We start from the raw sequence: 21,664 nt of genomic DNA on the forward strand, positions 1-21,664 counted from the left end.
GGAAAACTGCTACAGTATTAGCAGCCTCTTCTCAGCCACTAGATGGCAGTAAAGAGAACCGGAAAACTCTTCCGAGGCTGCCATATAACCGCGGTGCAGTTATCGCAGCTCGTTTTGACAAAGCAGGCCGTTTCTCCGTGTGTGTGTGTGTGTGTGCTGCTGCTGCTTCGCACGTCCCTTGAACCGAGGACGGGTCTTGCGATCTGGGCCCCATCGGAGCGGCTTGCTCTGAGGTCCCAAGAACTAGGCTTGTTGGATTAAACTGCCCTTCTCCCCAAAAGTCTTTTAATCGCAGTTGCTTTTTCAGACATACTTTTTTTTTTAAAAAAGGAAGGGATAATAGGCGTTTTTGAGACAGACGGGACCAGAAAACCCTAGCCGAGGTGGTGACCCTGCCTCGCGAAGCAATTTTGGTTAGCTTGCAGAAAGATCCCAGTTTACAATTCAGCCAATCACCTGTGAATCCAACTAGAGCTGGTGGACAACTTTGGCATGCCTGCCCTTCGCTGCTGGTGCGAAATGGGGGGAAATTTTGAACCCAGGACTGATTACAGAGTAAAGGGAAAGAGGAGGAAGAGGAGGAGGAGACAACGAGGACTATGGAGTGAGTTTGGGTGTTTTCTTGCAGATGTTTTATGATCCAACTAGGTAACATTACCAGCGCTAGAAGGGAATGGAGAGATGGAGGAGGAGGAGGAGGAGGTGAGGAAGAAGGGGGGGGGAAAGGAGGAGGAGGAGGAGGCAAAAAAGGATTGTGGGGTCCTTGGTGCTCTTGTTTTCTTGCATACATTTTATTACCCACCTATGTAATTTCATCAGTGCTGTAGTAGTGTACCTTAATCACATCCCTAGCTCTGATGACATTACCCATTTTGGGCACCCAGGACCCCTAACAGAAATATATTTCTACTCAGGCTGCCTAAAATACGATAGGATAGAAGAGGGGGAAGGGAGGAAGAAGAAGGAAGGAAGGAAGGAAGGAAGGAAGGAAGGAAGGAAGGAAGGAAGGAAGGAAGGAAGGAACTCTTCTTCCTTATAAGACGGGCCATTCGTGTTTTTTTTTTTTTTTTAGATTTATCCCAAGAATTTATCCCTAAAAAGGGCACTGCGCTCACACCTGCTGGCAACGTTTCAGGGCTATCTAAATCCCAAGGCGCCCGGGCTGGCTTCCCTTTGCAATGTACAGACAAAAACCAGAGAGCAGATTCTGCATCGAAAGCCCACGCTGGATGACTATTTCAGGTGAAAATTTGAGATTCCCAGCCTGCTCCAGTCCGTAGAATTCACCACCGCAGCCGAACCGCTTCCGTTGCAAAGGATTAAGTACCTGCACTTTTCATTTGCTACGGTCGCACCCTCAACCAGATGTTCAGGCTGGGCGGGGCACTTTCGTCCACCTGGCGAGTCCTTCCCAGATGGGGTTGTTCGACGGGCGTTGCGGGTAGCGCCGCAGGATGTAAGCCGTTCGGAGTAAAGCCGCCTTTTGCAATTGACGGCTGCCGTCGTCGTTAACGGACGGGCTCTGCTTTTGTCTCGCAGGCGTCCCGGTTAGGGAGACTCGGATATTGGCCCGTCCCGATGTCAACGCAGGTGCTGCTAATCAGTTCGCTCGTCGATCTGGCCAGGATTTCACTCAGTCGCCCGTCTGCGCGGCTGAAATGCGGTGGCTGCCGGCAGGCTGCAAACGGAGGCAGCCTCCGCCGCGCAAGGCTAGGATCGTCCCCGAAGATTAAAAGCCCCGCTGCTCCGTTGGTGTCGTTCGTGCCCCGTTTTTCTGGGGGGGGGGGATCCTGAATCCGGTTGCTCTCCGAGTAGCGCAGCGGAAGCCCTGCGCTCCTAAACGGCCAAAAGGCTAGCGGAGGTTTCCCCATCCACAGGCCGGTATCCCGGGTCTCATCCCGCGCGCCCCTCCTCGCCCTCGCAAGGCAAGCGATCCTCTGCTTTGGCTGGATGGCAAGCCCAGTGAACGGGGGGGGGAGGTCTGTCTCCAACCACCTGCTTTGGTGCAAGCCTAAACTTGGGGGGGGGAAGCGCCCCCATCCGGAGCGCTTTCAAAGGCGCAAATCCACCTGGTCTGACTAGCTTCCCGTCTGATGCCTTTTAGGATCGCTTGGTCGGAAGTCTCCAACGTCCGTTCGGTAGCCGCCTCGCTCCTCGGGCGCAGACGGGGGTGGATCTGAGCTAACCCGGCTTGTTTTGCCCTTCAGACGGTTGGGAAAGCTGAGCTGTTGGCCGTGGACGCGCCTCCACGCGGTCCAAGTTGGAGGACTCGTGTAGGGAGAATCCAGGAGAAGCGGGAATCTTGCAGCGGCAGGCAACCATCCACTTCCGGCAGGATCGCCCAGGAATCGACCGATCTTCCCAATAGAACGTGTCTCCAGGAGCTTTCCAGGGATCTATTAGGAGCAGGAGGAGGACTTCTTTAAGAAAAAGCACCTCTGGGACAATCAGGATCTAGAAGACTGAGAATCTCCATAGAGATAAATCATTTCCCGCCTCCCCACCTTTTCTAAATAAAATCCTGGGCCACACGCGAGTGCTTTGCAAGAAAATAAATTCATTTATTGTCAAAGCATCCAACATACCCAGATAAACTATAAAGTTTTTTTTTTCAAGAAAAAAAAAGAAGGTAGGGAAGGGCGAGGAAGGAAAAGAAACACGTAGCTATTCAGACTTCATTTCACTGGCACAAAATTACACTTTGTACTGTATTCAAAGAAGATCCCTATTTACAGAACTTAAGACATTTTGCACCAAAGTCCTTAAATCTTTTTCCATTGTGAAACATGCATTTCCCCATCGGAAACATAAAATGAATTCAAGTCTTTCTGGATTTTATTACTATTATTATTTTTTTTTGCAGAGGAACAGGAAAAAGAAACTTATCCAGTAATGCAGAAAAGCTTTGCATCCATTCTCATTTTTTTTTAAATTTTCCTTTATATCTAAAATAAATTTTTACCCTTACATATAATTATTACAGCTAAACCACAAGTGCTTAATAATTTAAGTAGAAACGTATGACAAATGCATCAATATGTTGCAATATATGACATTTTAAAAATGTACTTTTAAAAGTTATTTACTTTTTTGGAAAGTGAAAATGCGTGCATTTGAAACAAAAGGGAGTGGACCACCCACCCATCGCCTCTCTCTATTATTATTATTATTATTATTATTGTCATCATCATCATCATCATCATCATCATCATCATCATCAAAGTAAACATATACACAGGCATAAAAATTTCAACAGTGGTTTTGGGTGCTCTGCTTTTGTGGCCATCCACAATGCCCAAAATACATTTAAAAGCTTTCAAAAAGAATGGCTGCAATTGGAAATGGACGTGAAGCCTGAGGCTACATTTGTTTACTTTGAAGAAAGCCCAATTTAGCCCAATGCAATTGTCCTCAAAGATGTACAGTACAAGATTTCATTTCAAAACCTAGTGGGGTTCCTGTGAAAGCATAAATGCAGACTGCAGAAGTATTTATAGCTACAAAAAGCTGCTTCGTGTTGTGCTGTGTTTCAGCAAGAACTGCCAGTTGTTGAAAACAGTTACTTATGGATTACTCACAAGTAAGTGGGTTTTAGATCTAACTCTACTAACCTTGTTTTTTTCACTTATAGGGGAAAACCTTCAAAGCCTGGTTCATAATCTATTTCTATCTATTAACTCCCTTTCCTTATTTACCATTGGTTCAATTGAATTAAGGAGAATAGTACCCCTTCTTTGCATCAAGAGAAATATGCTTTTAGATTTCCATAGTTTTATATGCATATGCACACCAAAAAAAATCACTGGCCCAAATATGTATAGGTCTGGTTTGGTAATTTCCCATGATTTCCATTCCACTGGAGCAGTGCATCTAATGAACAATGCCATTTTTGTAACTATTCCATGAGATTAGGGAGGCCAGAATGACATCTGAAAGGGACTTTGAAAGATTTCCCACTCAATGCATTTTTTTAATAGCCAACAAGGCCAATAAATGTAGCTGCAGGAGAGACCCAGACACATAGTACAGTTCCAGAATCTGTCCATCTTATTACAGAGAGAGGAAACTATAGACTAGATTTGTTCCATTGTAATCATGGTTTCTTGAAGCCATATGAGTGAATTCATGCAATGTCATAAACTACCATGGCTGAGTTTACATAAACATGTAAACATACAATAAACCACTAACCAGCCACATTTCAACTTAGCGCAAAGCAGAACTCTCATCTCAGACAAGGCATTGTTTCTGTAGCACAAGAAGCCAACATTGTTTGTAGATTCCTGTGTTTTATGAACCACCCCTAGTAACTTGCATACCGTGTTTTAGTGAGGTGCTAACTTCCGCCAATTGCAATTTATTAAGTAAATCAGGGGTTTTCAAACTTGGCCCTTTTATGACTTGTGGACTGCAACTCCCAGAATTCCTCAGCCAGCAACGCTGAGGAGTTGCAGTCCACAAGTCATAAAAGGGCCAAGTTTGAAGACCCCTGAACTAAATCATAAACAAGCCAGCATAAACTTGTTGCACAAGCACAGCTAAGATTTCATTGGGTCCTCTTGCTATTGGTGTATGGCCTGCGACCATCCATTCATTCTTTAGTGATGGGTACTCCAAAATGCAATTTAGAAAAAGTGACAGGTCAGGATTTTTTTTGTTCTCCTCCTAATCATCCATTAGCCCAGATTGAAAAGACTGACAGGAATATTCCCAAAATCAAAGACTTTTGCAACTGCTAACATTTCAAGGTTTTGTTTCCTATTCCAGAAAGGACCATAACACTTCAGGCCATCTCAGAATTAAAATCCACCACCTTCTTTTTTGCTGACCTTGCATCATTTTCTTCCCTTACTATAAAACTGCTTCGTATTTTTTACACGCCTGGGAGCATGCACCCCTCCCACAAGGCCCTGCCAGGGTGTGCATTTCTTTGCACCTGCTCTACACACTGTCCTTCCCTCCTCCAACTCTTTGGGCACATTTACACCACACAGTTCAATCCTCCGTCCGCCTCCTCCGGAAATGCACCGTCCTTGATGCCTTGCAAAAGCAACATCTCTTTGGGCACCTTTACACCACACAGTTCAATCCTCCGTCCGCCTCCTCCGGAAATGCACCGTCCTTGACGCCTTGCAAAAGCACCGCCCCGCCTCACCCCCGGCCGCTTAACGTCGCCAAGGCCCGCAATGCTTGGAAGAAGACCGAAGGAAGCCGAGGGCCGGCGCGGGGGGGGGGGTAGGCGTGTGGAAAAGCCCGGGTGCAAAAGCGCAGCCGCGCCCGGGCCCGGCTTCAGTTGTGCGAGGTCATGTGCCGCGAGAGGTGGTGGCGCTCGCGGAAGGACTCGTTGCAAATGGGACACTTGAGCTTCTCCTCGCGCCGCCGCTTCACCAGCGGCTCGAGCGCGTACTCCTTCTTGTGGTGGGAGCGCATGTGGTAGACGAGGTCGGAGGTCATGCGGAAGGAGGCGTTGCACTTGGCGCACCAGTTCTGCGCCGGCAGGCAGAGCGAGGTGAAGGAGGGCGGCAGCAGCGTCAGCGCCGAGGGCAGCTGCAGCTGGAGAGGCGCCGCCGCCGCCGCCGCCGCCACGGCCGCCGCCGAGCTCTTGGGCCAGAAGGTGGTGGCGTAGAGGAAGGGGCTCTGCTTGGCCAGGCCGCCGCCGCCCCCTCCGCCGCCCCCTGACCCGGCCCCGCCGCCGCCTCCTCCTCCTCCTTCGCCGCCCGCGCCCGCCCCGTTGCCGAGCTCTCCGGGCGCGCCGGCCAGTTTGAGCGGCTCCGAGGCGTAAAGGCGCGCGGCTCCCTCGGCGCCCGCGTGGCAGCCGCCTTCGGCCAGCGCGCTCAGCTTCCCGCCCAGCACCAGCTGCGCCGCGTGCGCCGAGAAGGTAGAGCGCGCCGGCTGCGAGAAGGCGCTCTTGCGCTCCTCGGGGCTGCCCGCCGAGCCGGAAGGCGGCGGCGGCTGCGAGGAGGAGGAGGAGGGCACGGTGGAGAAGGCGCTGGCCCCGGAGCGCGCGCCCAGCAGCGAGGGCAGCGGCGGCTTCTCCGCGGAGGAGGCGGAGGCGGCGCCTGCTGGGGAGCCGCGCTCTTTCTCCTCCTCGCCGCCGCCTCCTCCGCCGTCCCCGCCGCGGGAGGCTTTCTTCACCTCCACGAAGGCGCTTCGCTTGGCCTCGCCGGTGTCCGGGCTGGGCGGGCCGTAGAGGCGGCTGGCGTCGTCCAAGCCGAAGTAGCTCCCGGCCGGCCGGTAGTGCTGCTGCGGGGTGCAGACCAGCTCCTCCTTGGGCGACGAAGGGATCGGCCTCTCCAGGCGCCCCCTGCCGCCCGGCGGGCCTCGCTCCTCGGCCAGCGTGTCTCCGCCGGAGTATTTCCGCTTCGCCTTGCCTGCGGGGCTGGCGCGGCCGTCCAGGCCGGCCGCCGGCTGCTCCCGCCTGCCGGGGGAGCCGCTCCCGCTGCTCGGTCGCGAGTTCTCCAGCTCCCGGGCCAGAGTGTGGAAGTCCGTGGAGGGCTTGGTCACGCCGCCGTTGCTCGGGCCGTTGCTGTCCGGGGCGCAGTGGTAGTGGCGGCGGTGGGTGGGGGGCTGGATCTGCGGCTGGCCGCCGCTGCCCTGTTTGGCGTGGAACTTGCTGGCGCCTTCGTGCTCCTTGGGGCTGCTGCTGTTCTTGGGGCTGGAGTCCCCGGCTGGGCTGCTGTCCGCCCCGGCCAGCCTCTTGGGGCAGCGGAACCGCAGGTGCGCCACGTAGGGGAACTCGAATTGGAAACGCTGGCCACACTCCAGGCAGGTGTGCGGAGAGGAAGCTGGGGCGGGACAGAAAAGAGAAGGGAGGCTGTTGGTCACCTGTGGAGCCAGACCGACTGGCCAAGTTGTCAGACGCCCAACCTTTGAGAGGGAACGTCGAACCCCACTGACGGTTGACCAATGGGAGTCCAGCTAAAAACCTCTGCCTGATTTTTTAAAACCCATAAGTTAACTTGAGAATGGACAACATTACGATTATGTTTGTCAGCTCTGACCTAATAAGAGTCCAAGCTTCCTGCCCTAATGTGCACTGTTCTCTTAACACGGTGTTTCTCAACCTTGACAATTTTAAGGCATGTGGACTTCAACTCCCAGAATTCCACAGCCAGCATTGCTGGCTGTGGAATTCTGGGAGTTGAAGTCCACATGCCTTAAAATTGTCAAGGTTGAGAAACACTGTGACTTAACACATCTCTTTTAGAAGTAGCCCCACTGAAGGATGGCCTGTGCATAACTGCAACCAAAAATTCTGGCTTGGTTTATGCACTGTAGTCGACCATGTTCTGAGCCATGATACTAGACCCAAAAAATAGACTAGGACTCACAATTTACTAAGCACAGTGGTCAGACTCGCCAAACCTCATGCTGTGCTTTGCTTCATGTAGGGTTTAGCATTTATTGTACTTATATCCCACATTTCTTCCCGGAGGTCAAGGCAGTGAACAGAATAAATAGTGCAGGCTGCTAGGTTCGCTGTTCATAAAGAAAGTAAGGTTATTTCTGCCTCTGAAAATGTAAAGTTTAATTTCTCCTGAGGGCTCAAAATCTCCTTTTCATTTGACTATTTATACCCCACCTTTATTATTTTTATAAATAACTCAAGGCAGTGAATATATCCAAACACTTCTTCTTCTTCTCCCCATAGAAGTGAGGTGGGTGGACTTGAACTCATAGGGCTTTTGCCTTCTGGTGGTGCCTTAATCACTGGACCAAATAGGCAGCACCTGTGATGTTGGTTAACTTGGATATGGTGGCTTACTGGCAAATTCCTGGCTGAAAAGGACCGTGGTTCTTTTTTCTAAGCCCTAACTTCTCACTACCTCTCCCTGGACCGCTAAGAGCTATTCAGATCAGCACCTGTTGAGTTCAGGATGCCCATTGAAGGGACTTTACTCCAAAACACCTGAAAAGCACCAAGTAATGTGTTTCTCCTGGCTGATTATGAGCTATTGAATTCTTCACATTCTAGGTGAGCACCACTACCACCAACCTGTCACTTTCATCATCCTAGATGCATCCATAAATCTAATAAACAGAATGTCGGGAGGTGAACAGATGTTCACAAAAGCAGTTGGGGTGTTCTGGAAGGTCTAGAGCAGCGTTTATCAACCTCAGCAGCTTTCAGATAGGTGGACACCCAGAACTGGTGATTCTGGGAAATGAGGTCCACCCATCTTAAAGCTGCTGAGATTAAAAAATTTTGGCTGGGGAATTCTGGGAGTTGAAGTCCACCCATCTTAAAGCAGCTGAGGTTAAGAAATGCTGTGCTAAATAATGTCATTTGCAGATACTAGAGAGAGGATGCAGGGGTCTTCAAACTTGGCCCTTTTATGATTTGTGGACTTCAACTCCCAGAATTCCTCAGCCAGCATAGCCTTCATAGCAACCAGCCTCCATATTAACCAGTTAGAACAGGGATAGGCAACCTTGGCTCTTTTATGACTTGTGAACATCAACTCCCAGAATTCCTCAGCCAGCATGCCTGGCTGAGGAATTCTGGGAGTTGAAGTCCACAAGTCATAAAAGGGCCATGTTTGAAGACCCCTGGCCTAATGAGATGAAGGTGAAGCAGTCAACCGCTCCCCTGCTCCATAAAGCAGGAGCAGAATAAAATGGAGACCTTCCATCTGAACACAGACCCAAGCTACTGTAATTTCAACCGTGGGGATCATGCTCTCCTTTTTTCAATAGAACCCCATATCCACATGCATTACATTTATCGATATTCAGTCAGGCTACTTGAAAATCCAGTGCTAAACCTATCTAGTATCAATCTTGGCTTGTGGTGAGTGTTTGCAAATGCATGTTTTGTCCACGGTGTATGCCAACATGCTGCATGAACCCATCTTTGGTTAATTTCTTGATTCAACAGACCAGTTTAACCAGAAAGTAGGCTAATTGGGAATTATTTGTCAATGCAGCCCCTGCAGCAAATGACATCAAATGGGGCGTTTGGGGGGGGGGGGAAGGTGGAGTTGTTTAAAACTCTTGTGAAGCATCTTGCCGGATGACACGGAGCAGCAGCGTCAGGATCCTAGCAACAAGTGAACTGTCAGATTGCCAATTGGAAGGTATCCCTCTTCCGCCCAAGGATGGCGAACCGGCTTTGCTCCCTAGCTTCTCCTGAGGGTGGCGGAGGGGGGGGGGAAGCGCTCTCTGAACTGAGAACGCCTAAAAAAAACCAAAGTCCTCAGCCCAAGGGACAAACTGCCCCGCTTGTGGGGCGAGATCCAACAGTAGAAAAGGAGATTGGCTTCTGCAGTGGATCACACCATTAGTTGATCGTGAGCGATCTCTTGGAATTAGGGAGCGCGCGTGGGGGCGGGGCAGGCTCCCCCCCCCCCACACACACAACTCCTCCGCTCTGCAACGAGTACTTAAACATCTTAACAGATTGCAGCGTTTCAGCTAATCCGGCGTTTCCGAACCGTTTCAAATGGGATGCTGTGGATTACAGTAATTAAGCATCAATTTGTGCCTGGGATGTTTGGTTAGCCCGCTCGCTTGCCAGCCAGGCTGGCAGGGCGGCCGTTTTTCAGAAGGAAAAGCTCCCGTCGAGTCAGTCTTAAATGCGCCGGGACTCCGGATTCAAGGACCTCCAAGAAATGCAGACAGGCAGACAGACACACACACACACACACACACACACACACACACACACACACACACACACACACACACACACACACACACACACACACACACACACACACACACACACACACACACACACACACACACACACACACACACACACACACACACACACATATATCCCTCCTGCGAGTTGTCACCTACCCTTCATCTTGCTCTGGGACCTGGCGGGGCTGAGCAGCAACAGCTCGGTCAGGTCCTTCCCGTACCACACCAACAACTCCTCGTCTTTGGCAATCCTCCGCAGGGATCGGTAGAACAACTGTCCGTTCTTGATGTAGGCTTCCAGGTTCTGCTCCTCCTTGTCCCGCGCCGACTGGACCAGGCGAAGCCACATCAGGCCTTCGGAGGAGCCGTTGGCCGCCGAGGTGTCCACCTAAAGCGGGAGAAGGGAGAGGCGGCGGAGGCTGAGTGAGTGGCTGGCTGCCCAACTACTCAACAACAACACGCGGCCTGGGACCTCCAGGAGGAGACGGCTGCGTGCGGGGTGGCAAAGAAACGAAAGCCAGGGCTGCGTTTCTCTTTCGTTGGGACCGTTAACGCCCACCGTGTTTTGAGCTGCCGGGCAAGTTCCCCCCCCCCTGAACCCCGAAATGACCGGCTATGGCTTGGCCTGATCTGGGGCCCCGTGGATTCGCTCTGCTAGGGAAGCGTTTGCAACCACACCTGTCCTTCGGTGGGACGGGACCTTCCAGCGGAGGAGGCCTACAGGGAGAGCTGAGATCCCGGACAGGAGAGGAACTAAGCCCAGCCAAGGAGGTCAACGCGGAAGGTCTGAAACAGACCCCCCCCCAAATTGGCCGGAAAAGCCAGGCGTCGTAATATATACAGCACCATCCCAGCAAGTCCGCCTGCAGCCGGGAGCAATTTTAAGCCTTTCCTTCCAGACCCCTGACTGACTGCCATCTCCAGCGCTTCCCAACGACTCTGAGATATTTGGTGGTGGTTGTTAGTTGTTCCTCCAGGCCTTCCTGTCCTCTACCATCTTCTGGAGTCCATTTAAGCTCACGCCTACTGCTTCAGTGACTCCATCCAGCCACCTCATTCTCTGTCGTCCCCTTCTTCTATTGCCCTCAATCTTTCCCAGCATCAGGCTCTTCTCCAGTGAGTCCTTCCTTCTCATTAGGGGGCCAAAGTACTTGAGTTTCAACTTCAGGATCTGGCCTTCTAAAGAGCAGTCAGGGTTGATCTCCTCTAGGACTGACCGGTTGGATCGCCTTGCAGTCCTTGCTTCAGTGACTCCATCCAGCCACCTCATTCTATTGCACACCTTCCGATCTGAGGGGCTCATCTTCCAGCCTCATCTCTTTTTGCCTTTTGGTACCGTCCATGGGGTTTTCATGGCAAAGATGCTGGGGTGGGTTGCCATTTGGGGCAGCCTTATTAGGAAGGAGATTTCTCTACGCCCGGTTCTCGATTTTCTTTTCGTGGGCGCGAAAAAAGAACCCCGCGTTTTATTCAGCTCGGTTCACGGGACCCCATCCTTCGAAGGTGTGGCTCGTCTCGCCTTCAGCCAAACCTTACGGGGAGCTGCAGAATCGATTCTGCGGAGCTGGGGGGTTGGGGGAGCCCACTGGGGACCTTAAGGTCAGCAAGGAGCGGGGACGTGAGTTCATTTGGACGCTCAGACTGCCTCTAAAACTGCTGGCAGTTGGAGGGCGACCTAAGAACCTAAGACTTGCATTTTTTTTCGCCCCGACTGGCCGGTTGACGGTTCAGCGGGCGAGCAAGCAAGCAAGCAGCAGCAGCTGACAAGAGACCCAGCGCCGCCGGATTTCCGAAGACCTCCGGATGCGTGGCTTTGAACCCTCCGGGGGCCGGTGGCACCCGGAGACGAAGGCAGCGAGACCCGACCTGCTTCCCTCCCTTCTAAACCCCGCAAAGGGACAAAGGCCGTTTTGGGGAAGGGGCCGAGCTGGAACGGTCAGTAAAGCATCTCCTGCTCCTTCGCGTTTTGTTCCGCGGACTCTTTGCGCCCGAAGGAGCTAAAAACGACGCCTCCCCATCCTTCCCCCCCCCTCTCCGTTTTTAGGGAGGCCGGCAATTCCGACAACGCGTCTGCCTGGAAGGCAGCAGTAGGGCGCGGAGCGAATCCGTTTGCCGCGTCCCCATCACACCTGGAACTAAGCGGACTGGGTTCTCGAGCAGACGCGCGTCAACAGAAGCACCAGTACTCCGTTGGTTGTCTGAATGCCTTCCCTTACCTTCTTCACTGACCTGGTCGCTCCTGCCCGCTCGCTGAACCGATTCAGCGGAGAAAAGCAGGCCGGCCCTGGCAGGTCGAGCACCCCGTGCTGCTTCCCTCCAACGCGGCCAGGGCTTGCGTTCCGCCACAGGGCCTCTTTTCTGGGGCCGGAAAGGGACGGTTGGAGGGATGGGCGTAGCTCAAGCTTTCCCGGGCTGACGGGCGAGGGTCTGGCTTCTCTCCGTCTCTTCTCCCCACCCCCTTCCCTCCTTCCTCGCCTTGCCTGCCTCCCCCTTACCCGGAATATATAGGGGACGGTCCTCTTGTCGGTGGACTTGAGCGCCACAAAAGCGATGCTGTCGTAGAGCGAGGTATGGCTGAGCACGCAGGGGCCAAAGATGGCGTTCTCCGGGATGTCGCAGGTGGTGTAGACGCTGGTGAAAATGTCCGTCAGGCATTGCTGGACGGCTTTGGCGTCTCCATCCCAGATGCTCCGGGGCACCCCGCTTTCGTCCATGGCTGGAAACGGGAAAGAAGGAAGGGGGTCACAGAATCACTGGGAAACGAAGCCCGGCTCCTCCCGGGGACCCCCCCCCCCAAGGAATAGAGACCCTTTTGGCTTTTGCGGACCCGTGTGTAACACCCTTTCCCAAAAAGAACCGGCCCCTCACCCCAAGTGCCCCGAATTCAATAGCAGCTATTCTGATTTTCTGTCCTGTTTTAAAAGCAAGGAGTGAGCTACGGAGTCTAAACATAAATGGCCAGACACGATTTTAATTCATCCACACGTATAACCCACAGGTTTTATGCTATAGTGTTCCATAGGCAGAAGTTTCACTTCTGGAAATCCAGGGAATATGGCTGAAGGGGTGCATCTCTAGCGACTCCTTTAAAAGACACTCCCAAATTCCTTTTCCGAACAAAATAAAGGACTCTGGTTCATTGCAGAGATTTGCCTAGTAAGTTGCTGAGCCAACTGACAATTTTGTAAATTTCTCTACCCCTCGACACATCCAAGCTTTGTATTCGACGTGCTATCAGAACAGCTCCCCCCCCGCCCCCAAAGTTAAACCCTCCTGGAAACGGGAGACCCCCACTCGGTGGGAGAGATCAATGGAAGAAGCCCGCGACCTGCTTTTCCTAACCGCCTGCCCCAAAACGCCCGGACGCCGAGAGGCTTGCTTTCCTCTCCCCCCACCAAGGTACGCAAGGCCCGGGAGCCTTTCGCTCCTTCAAACCGCCCGTAGGAGGAGAATTTTGGCCGGCCTTTGGCTCAGCCCACCGAAGGCCAAACCGGGTCCCTTTCCATCCTCCGGCTAAACGGCCTCGGTTCTAACTGGGAAGAGCAAAGGCCAGCTTGGACACGTCTTTTGTTGAGCCACCCGAACGGGCATTCAGAAGAAGAAGGAGGAGGAAGAAGAAGAAGAAGAAGAAGAAGAAGAAGAAGAAGAAGAAGAAGAAGAAGAAGAAGAAGAAGAAGAAGAAGAAGAAGAAGAAGAAGAAGAAGAAGAAGAAGAAGGAAGAAGGAAGAAAGAAGAAGAAGAAAGAAGAAAGAAGAAAGAAGAAGAAGAAGAAGAAGAAGAAGAAGAAGAAGAAGAAGAAGAAGAAGAAGAAGAAGAAGAAGAAGAAGAAGAAGAAGAAGAAGAAGAAGAACCGGGAACCCAAGAAATGTAACATCCCAGAAAGAAGGAAGAGGAAGAGGAAAAGCGAGACTGTCTGAACAATTTAGGAGACTAGAAAGGGACGAGAGGTCCAAGGAAACGTCTCCGTGGGTTTCCCCTCCGCCCCGTCCTGTCCTGGGGCAGAATTCCCTGCGGTGGAGCCCAACGGTCGCTTCTCTATTCCTACCTGCCCTGTTGCCCGCTCGGAACTTCAGAGGGAAATCTCCTTCTCCCCTGCAGCTCCGGCGCTTCGTTCCGAGCTCTGCGCTTGGAGAAATCTCGAGGGGGTCCCCCTCTGCCTCCGCCCGGGCCTGGCCCTCCTCCCTCCCTCTCTCCCTCCCCTCCCTCCCTTCCCCGCCCCCTGGGGGGACCCGGTGACGGACGGGTCGGATTTCCAGCGCCTTGACAGTGTCGCTGATTTGATGTCAGCTAACCTTTCACGGAAGCCGACAAGAGGGAACGTATGTCGGCTCATTACCATAATCCAGCAGTTTCCCTGGGAGACTTTAATTAAAAGCAGCGAGCAGAGGTAATTATTTCTTACCGCGACACGCTTATTTATGGGAGGCGGGCGCGTCCCCCGTTTCCGTTTTTTCTACACGGGGGATACGAGGCGAGACGAACGCGCGGCTGACTAGAACCCGAGTCGGGAATTTTAGATCGGTGCTTGAAACGGCGCGGAGAAACCTAATCACGCCGAGAGCTTGGTTTCAAATCTGTTTTTTGAAACCATCGACTTAGTAATCATAGCAGCGATGATAATAATAATAATAATAATAATAATATAAATGATAATAATAATATAAATGATGATGACAATAACAAATAATAATAATATAAATGATGATGACAATAACAATAACAACAACTGATAATAATATAAATGATAATGATGATGACAATAACAACAAATAATACTAATAATAATATATCTGTAATACCATCAAACATCCACATCTGCCTATCCCAGGTCCTGGGTAAGGACTCGATAGGTAGACAAAATGCCAAATCCAGTCTGAACATCTGGCTGACTGTGTGATGATCCATAATAATAATAATAATAATAATAATAATAATAATAATAATAATAATAATAATAGGACACCTGGCCACAAGACGCCTGGCATCACTTTTGTGGAAAAGAGGAAAAAAGTCTGGTGCATGGATATTGCAATACCAGGTGATGCACGAATTGAAGAGAAACCGCTAGAAAAAAAACCAAAAACTAAATATCCGTGATTTGCAAATTGGAGTTGAGAGACTAGGGAGGCAGGAAATCAACGATTGTACCAATAATAATAGGAGCCCTTGGAGCCATACCCGAAGGGCCGCCTAGGTAATATGGAAATCCTGAACTTATTAGACCTGAATAGCCTGACTTTGCAAAAAAAAAAAAAAAAAAAAAAAAATCACCCCAGCCTCCTGGGAACCTCTTACATACTCAGACTCTACTTGAACAAGCTCTTACTTAGGTCCCTGGTTAGGACTTCGACTGTTAAATGCTTACCAGTCCCAGGCTGTGAATCGAATTGAAGATTAACCATAGTAATATAACAGCAGCCAAACGGAACAGAAAATAAGCAATTCTCTCCGACTCTTCCTTGTAATAATTTTTTCCCCTCTTTTGGCATTAATTTCACCTCCCCCCCCCCCCCAGGTTCCTGTCCTCCCTCCCTGGTGATCGCTTGGCGCAGGAAAATTGAATTAGCAGCCATTGCAGGAGGCCTTTTTTTTCTTTCTTCCAAAACCTCAGCTGGTGAAGCTCCTGCGCAAGGCCCACCCAAGTGGGAAGTGGAAGAGCCGAGGGGCGCCCCAAAAGCGGCTTTCTCCTGGCATTGTGATCCCGGGCAAAGAAAGGGGTGTGTGTGTGGGGGGGTAACCGGCTCTGGTCTCCTTCAAAGAGGCCAGCGTTGAAAAGCAAAAAAACTTTTCTAAACTCGGATTCGCCGTCAAATCTTGAACCTTTTCTCTCCTTGGCTAAAGCAACGCGCCAGGATCGGGTCATCTGAGCCTTTATAAACTAGCCTGACTCGGAAAGGGCAAAAAACGAAAAAACCCAAAACCAAAAAACCCCTCGGTAATAATCGAAAGAGGAAAAACGGCGATTTGCCGAGACTAAAATGGTTTTGCCGCAATTAAAGTCTCTTTTCTCGAGTCAGGCCTGTTAAGGTGGGGGGGGGGGTGGGAGATTGGGGGGGAAGGGAAAACTCTACGGAAAAAAATTGGAACGAAAAGAAATAAAATTAACTAACTCGCCGCCGCACCAGACGCAAGGCTCCCCTTACGGTTATTATAAAAGGGACTCCCCCCCCCCAAAAAAAATATGGAAAGCCGGTGCGAGCGTTTGGGAAACTTGAGCCGGCGGTAACGTCAGCCCCGTTGGGGAAGAGAATAAATAGCATTTACCCTAGTTTAAGTGAAAAGAAACTAAAGCAGCGTCGGAAATAAATCGGCCAGCGGGATAGATGCCCCCGTCTTTCCGCCGGCTCGGCGGTGGAGATGCGGCTTGGGGAAAGGAATCCCCGAGGCCCGCTCACACGCACATCTAAACGCCCGGCTCCTCCTGGCTTCCCTTTTAGAATCAGGACGCTGGAGGTCGCCGCGTTCCGGCGGGCAGCAGCCGAGGGGGAAAACCAGGGTGCCGGATAATCCTAGCGAACAATGCCGTGGAGTCCCCCTCCAAGCCAAGAAGGCGGTGGGTGCAACTCAGAGAGATTAAAAAGGAAAGGAAAGAGGAAAAGGAAGAGGGAGAGGAGAGAAGAGAAGAGAAGGGAAGGGAAGGGAAAGGAAGGGAAGAGGAGAAGAGAAGAGAAGAGAAGAGAAGAGAAGAGAAGAGAAGAGAGAAAAGAGAAAAGAGAGAAGGAGACAGAAACACACAGAGAAAGAAAGACTCCAGATCTGCCAATTTCTGTTTCTGCAACCTCCCAGGACCTCAAGCTTCTCTCTCTCTCTCTCTCTCTCTCTCTCTCTCTCTCTCTCTCTCTCTCTCTCTCACACACACACACACACACACACACACACACACGCAAATAGCCTTCCTTCCTCCGCACCTGACCCACCATCAAGCAATCTTTTTTTCCGGGCGCTCCGACCTTTTTTTTTAATATATATAAAAAAAGCTTAAAAAGAAGACGCGGAAGACAAAAATGGGGAGGAAGAAGAGAGGGGGTGAATCAAACTCATAATCAAACCGTCTACTCAAAGTCACCCATTCCTTGCTTTATCCACATCAATACCCCCTTCCCCTCCGGCTTTGTACGGATCTATCTGGCAAGGGGTCTTTCTCTCTGCTACACCCGCTGTTTTCTTTCTTTTTTCCTCCTTTTTTCAGAGAGAAAGAGAGAGAGGGAGGGAGGGAGAGAGAGAGAGAGAGAGAGAGAGAGAGAGAGAGACAGAGACAGAGAGAGAAGGGAAAAACGATCAGAAGGGTTATTTTGTTCGGGTCGGCTGCAAACCGCCTTTACTTACCGGGAAGATATATATATGGTCGGGATTATAATCCTAAAGGCAAAGAAGGGACGGTGGGAGGAAAAAAAAAAATAAAGGAAATATTTAGAGGAGATATAAAAGAAGTCTCAATCCCCAGCAGCGGCAAGTGGCCAAGAAGAAGAAAGGGCAGAGAGAGGCGTAGAAGTCCCCGGTTTGTTTTCTTTCTTTCTTTCTTTCTTTCTTTCTTTCTTTCTTTCTTTCTTTCTTTCTTTCTTTCTTTCTTTCTTTCTTTCGGGGGTGGGTGAGAAAGGCAGAGAGGGAGGGGGGAGCCGGAAAGCTCCCGGCTCTTATTGTATCAGAGCTCCTCCATGGCCGCGGGGAAGAGGCGGTGGGAGCTCGGCTCGGCTGGGCTGGGCTGGGCGCACGAGAGCTGCCAGGCGGGGAAGCGAACGGGGAGGGGGGGGGCGGGGAGGACGCGGGCAGATGGGCCCGATGCACTGCCTGCCTGCCGGCCGGGCGCCCCGGTTTTGTCGCCGGCCCAGAATTCGTCCAGTGACGCGTGACAAGCCTCGCCTCCTCCCCTTTAACGCTTTCCTGCCCGCGGCTCCTCCGCCTGGCGGTCCCTCTCGCCGCCTGGGGGGGGGGTCGCTCAGGCGGCTGCTGGAGGCGGGGGAGGGGGTTGCGCCCCCCCACCCATTTGGCCAACCCCTCCCTCCCCGCTCAGGTCTCCAAGCTTTTGCCCCCTTCCTGCCCACTGGGCCCTTTGGCACCCTGTTTAGAAGCTCCTTGCGCAAAGGAGAGGTTTTTTTTTGGGGGGGGGGTCCCCGAACCTTGGGGGGGGGGGTTGAGTGGAGGAAATTGACAGAGCAGGGTGTCTTGCACGCATTTTATTTATTTATTTATTTATTTATTTATGAGACTTATATACCCGCTTTAAGTGCAAGCACTCTCTAAGCGGTGTACACCAGTAAGCAATGTATATATATATATATATATATATATATATATATATATATATATATTTACATTGCCCCCAACTATCTGGGTCCTCATTTTACCTACCCTGGAAGGATGGAAGGCTGAGTCAACCTGGAGCCGGTGAGATTTGAACCGCTGACCTGCTGAACACAGTCAGCTAAAGTGGCCTGCAGTACTGCACTCTAACTGCTGCGCCACCTCGGCATGACCGCGGAGAGGGAGGGTGGGTCTGCCGCGGGGTCCGGTGGCTGGAGAGGAGGAGTGGGCGCCGCGCCAGCTTTTCACCCCTAGAAGGAGAAACCAAAAATATGTCTTTTTTTTTTTTGCGCCCGCCAAAGTTCGGCGGGACCTTTTTTTTGCGAGAGGCGTTCAAAGATATAGACTTGGAATTACCGGGCGCGGGGTACCCCCCCCCCCACTCCCCTCCTCCTTTCGACAACTTCAGTGGGAGCTTGGTCAGGAAAACGTCCCGAGGGATTTTTGCTTTTCCCTTCTCCCGTCGCGTGGGGCAGGCTGCACCTAAGGCTCTGGGGAATTCCGAGGGCGGCTGCAGTGTTACGTTTTCACCGGAGGCAAAATCTAAGCCGAAAAGTAAGGGTTTCATCCTTTCCGCCCATAGAGTTAGCAGAACAGGAACGTTAAAAGACGTGTAAAATCAGGGAGCAGCTTCTGAGAAGTTGACAACAACAAAACAACGTCCCGATAAGCCTTCATCGGCCAACACTGGGCGCTAGCTAGCAAAATGAAATTCAATGGTGAAAAAAGCAAGGTTCTACATTTAGGCAAGAAAAACCAAATGTACAGGTATAGTATAGTAGTAACTCAATAGTTGTAACTGTGAGAGGGACCTCGGAGTCCTAGTGGACAGTCACTTAAATATGAGCCAGCCATGTGCTGCAGCTGCCAAAAAAGCCAACACAGTGCTAGGCTGCATTAACAGAGGGAGAGAATCAAGATCATGTGAAGTATTAATACCACTTTACAATGCCTTGGTAAGGCCACACTTGGAATACTGCATCCAGTTTTGGTCACCACGATGTAAAAAAGATGCTGAGACTCTAGAAAGAGTACAGAGAAGAGCAACAAAGATGATTAGGGGACTGGAGGCTAAAACATATAAGGAACGGTTGCTGGAATTGGGTATGTCTAGTTTAATGAAGAGAAGGACGAGCGGGGACATGATAGCAGTATTCCAATATCTCAGGGGCTGCCACAAAGAAGAGGAAGTCAAGCTATTCTCCAAGGCGCCTGAAGGCAAGACAAGAAGCAACGGGTGGAAACTAATCAAGGAGAGAAGCAACCTAGAACTCAGGAGAAACTTCCTGACAGTTAGAACAATTAACCAGTGGAACCACCTGCCTCCAGAAGCGGTGAATGCTCCAACACTGGAAGTTTTTAAGAAGAGACTGGACGGCCATTTGTCCGAAATGGTATAGAGTTTCCTGCCTGAGGAGGGGGTTGGACTAGATGACCTACAAGGTCTCTTCCAACTCTGTTATTCTGTATTTCTGCATAGGACTCCAGTCATCCCTAATGCCTATAGCCAAGCCAGAGAAGCGATTCAGGATCTCTGGGGGAAGAGAAGTGGTTTGTCGAGGGGCGCTTAGGTGTTTGCGCTCCAAAAGAAGCCACAATTCCTGTCATCCACAGACTCCACCACCCCGGTTTGGAAACCCCCCCCCCTCCCAGATGGACTCCTGGCCTCTAGTTTAGCCTGAACTGAAGGATCTGGAAGCCCTGGAGCTCTTTGAAGAGGACCACATCTGAGGCTGCCTCTCACTCTCCCCCCCCCCACCCGGAGGCGACTGCTTCATGGACTAAAAAGTCCTTCCCATTTCCTAACCAGGAGGCAGAAAATGTCCAGCCAGCAAGAAAGGTCAAGGCTGGCTGAGGAATTCTGGGAGTTGAAGTCCACAAGTCATAAAAGGGCCAAGTTTGAAGACCCCTGCCTTAAATCTAACAAACAAAATGGAGGGTGGCTGAGGAATTCTGGGAGTTGAAGTCCACAAGTCTTAAAGGTGCCAAATTGAAGACCCCTGGCCTAGTGCCTTGTATGAACCCAGTTCCTGTGGTTGGCTTATGAGGCAGGGGTTGTGCCAATTGGGAAAATGGAAATTAGTTGGTTAAATCAGGATTTTTAGTTAACCTATGTAAATACTGTTTGAATCCATGGTAGTTTCTCTCCTGAGACTTGGAGAGATTTAGTCTTCAGAAGAATTTATCAGAATAACCGAGTTGAAAGGGACCTTGGGGGTCTTCTATCCCAGAGGTTTTCAAACTTGGCCCTTTTATGACTTGTGGACTTCAACTCCCAGAATTCCTCAGCCAGTGTGCCTGGCTGAGGAATTCTGGGAGTTGAAGTCCACAAGTCACAAAAGGGCCAAGTTTGAAAACCCCTGTTCTATCCAACCCCCTGCTCAAGCAAAAGACTCTATACCAGTGTTTCTCAACCTTGACAATTTTAAGGCATGTGGACTTCAACTCCCAGAATTCCACAGCCAGCATTGCTGGCTGTGGAATTCTGGGAGTTGAAGTCCACATGCCTTAAAATTGTCAAGGTTGAGAAACACTGCTCTATACCATTTTAGGCAAATAGTTGTCCAGTCTCTTCTTAATAACCTCCAGTATTGGAGCACCCACAACTTTGGAAGGCAAGTCATTCCACTGACTAATTGTTCTCACTGCCAGGAAATTTCTCCTTGGTTCTAGATTGCTTCTCTCCTTGGTTAGTTTCCATCCGTTGCTTCTTGTCCTGCCTTCAGGTGCTTCGGAGAATAGGCTGACCTATTTGGACCAGTTCCTGGGGCCTCCCAGCTTTGGCTGGCCCATGGTGTGTTTGTGTGTGTGTTTTGCTGTCATGTTCCTACACCATCATCCACTTATTTGGCCTCGCTTGATATAGGGAGGACAGTGCCCCAAATTCCCAGCTAAAATCCAAGGGACTAAAAATGATGGGCGTTGAACTTCAACTAAGGTTGCAGCAGTACTGAATGTTTATTTGGGTCCACAATAATCTATTATCTTCTTACTCGTTTCTCTTTCTCTCTCTCTCCCTCCAGGATTGTTTGACCTCCAAGATCAATGGGAAGAACCCAGAAATGTGGAGAGGAGATCTGCTACCAGCCCCGTTTGGGAAGAAAAGTGTTGCTTCATTTGATCCTTTCAAATTCTGAAACAACATTTGCCTGGCCTTTCAAAGAGAGGGTAGGGTAGTTTACCCCATTGTTCTGTCTCCGCTCATCCCCCCCCCCCCCAAAAAAAGGCTAGAGTCCAACACACTGAAGAACAAAAAGTGGTGGAAGAGAGCCCCACGTTGGCTTTGAATCAAAGCTCTGAGCTTTGTAGAAGGAAATATAAGACTTTGGAGCCATTTATTCAGGAGGAAGTTTCAATTTGCTTCTATGGGAGAGATTCAGAATCCAGATCACTTTATCTGAATTAGTTACCGGTGATTGTAACTGCCTTTCTTTCCTTCCTTCCTTCCTTCCTTCCTTCCTTCCTTCCTTCCTTCCTTCCTTCCTTCCTTCCTTCCTTCCTTCCTTCCTTTTCTTTCTCTGACCTTCCCTTCTTTTCCCTTCCCTCCTTCCTTCCCTTTCTTTCCTATTTTCCATTCTCTCCCTTTTCTCCTCCCTCCTTCCTTCCTCCTCCTCCATCGTTCCCTCTCTTCTCTCTTCCCCATCCCTCCATCTCCTTCCTTCCTTCCTTCCTTCCTTCCTTCCTTCCTTCCTTCCTTCCTTCCTTCCTTCCTTCC

The 21,664-nt window shown here is 50.7% G+C and overlaps 1 protein-coding gene across 1 annotated transcript; it reads right to left on the reverse strand.

Annotated features, from left to right (window-relative positions):
• Positions 1-2,444: 2,444 nt before the first annotated feature.
• PRDM8 (PR/SET domain 8) lies at positions 2,445-17,108 on the reverse strand. Its single transcript, XM_039325167.1, has 4 exons — positions 16,975-17,108; positions 12,144-12,364; positions 9,805-10,036; positions 2,445-6,785 (listed from the first exon to the last, which is right to left on the reverse strand). Exons 2-4 carry the CDS (start codon positions 12,360-12,362, stop codon positions 5,290-5,292), a joined length of 1,947 nt encoding a protein of 648 aa, XP_039181101.1. The 5' UTR covers positions 12,363-12,364; positions 16,975-17,108; the 3' UTR covers positions 2,445-5,289.
• Between the last annotated feature and the right edge of the window lie 4,556 nt (positions 17,109-21,664).

Source organism: Crotalus tigris, unplaced genomic scaffold (genome assembly GCF_016545835.1).
Source record: "Crotalus tigris isolate CLP2741 ecotype Arizona unplaced genomic scaffold, ASM1654583v1 scf7180000024318.704991, whole genome shotgun sequence".
Classification (NCBI taxonomy): Eukaryota; Metazoa; Chordata; class Lepidosauria; order Squamata; family Viperidae; genus Crotalus; species Crotalus tigris.